At 39.5% G+C, this 1,065-nt stretch overlaps 1 protein-coding gene across 1 annotated transcript in view; it reads right to left on the reverse strand.

The window, feature by feature from the left end:
• LOC107087415 (CD109 antigen-like) overlaps positions 1-1,065 on the reverse strand; it is a 91,138-nt gene that overhangs the window by 55,409 nt on the left and 34,664 nt on the right. Inside the window, exons 26-27 of the mRNA XM_015378985.1 lie at positions 199-355; positions 7-109 (exon numbers count right to left, since the gene is read on the reverse strand). Coding sequence (XP_015234471.1) covers positions 7-109; positions 199-355 — 260 coding nt within the window. The remainder of the gene's footprint in view (positions 1-6; positions 110-198; positions 356-1,065) is intronic.

A 1,065-nucleotide genomic window follows, 5' to 3' on the forward strand; every position in this document is an offset into this window, starting at 1 on the left:
TCTTACTGGGTTCATAGTAGTCATAGATGGTGACGGTGGCCTCCTGGACTTTAGCCACCATAAACTCCAGGATCAGAGGAATCGACACGCACGTCTCGTGAGTCGTGACCTGCAGACAGAACCAGAAACCTGCTGTTGGCTCAGGAGCCCAGACTGAACCAGCAACCCCTGAGAGAGACTGTTTGGGTTCCAGCTCACAGAGTCCAGGTACAGGACCACCTTCCCCGGCTGCGTCTCCACTTTTTTTAAGGCGCCGTCCAGTTCGATGAGGTCCGGACGCAGGCTGAAGCCGCTGAGTAGACCCACCTCCATCAGAACCATCCCTGTCTCATTCAGGTCCAGATGGTGGGACAGACTGCAGGGAGAACAGATCCAGATCATTACATCCTGAAACCGGGAAAAAGGGGAGAAATCCCAGCAGGAACGCGAAGCAGGATCACAGAAACCAGTATAGCAGAAATAAATTTAAATGATTCAGCTCTAATTTGACCTTATTCCATAAATCTGAACCCAAATTATCTCAATATTTTTCATTTTAAAATGGTTATTTTAATCTGATAAAAAGAGAAAAAAAAAGAAAGTTTTCCTTTACTTTATGTAGTTTTTCTACAATTAAAACAATATATAGAAAATCTTTACCTTGGTTTTCATCAATTATTCTAATTTTAAAATGCAAAACGTAAAAAAAAGTGATATTTGATTTCTCTCAAATCTGTAGTCACAATTTAAATGAAGAGCAGATTCATTTAATTCAAGTATAATTTGTTAATTCGCTTTTCAAATTCAAACCAACAATGAAAACACAAGAAACAACTTTTCTTATTATTTCATTTTATAGAATAACAGAAAAACAAAGAACAGTTCCTTTTTTAATTTAGCATGAATAGGAAGAATATGAAGAAAACAGATAATAAACATATGACTTCCTTTGGGCTCTCTGGTAACTATAGTTTAACTATAGATCGAACTTTAGGCCGGCCTGTTTTCCAGTGTAGTCCTGTTTCTCTGACTGTGACTAACTGGATGTGCTCTCTTCATCCTCTGACATGGGAGCTGGCTCGGAGC

Source organism: Cyprinodon variegatus, unplaced genomic scaffold (assembly GCF_000732505.1).
Source record: "Cyprinodon variegatus isolate N-32 unplaced genomic scaffold, C_variegatus-1.0 Scaffold183, whole genome shotgun sequence".
Classification (NCBI taxonomy): domain Eukaryota; kingdom Metazoa; phylum Chordata; class Actinopteri; order Cyprinodontiformes; family Cyprinodontidae; genus Cyprinodon; species Cyprinodon variegatus.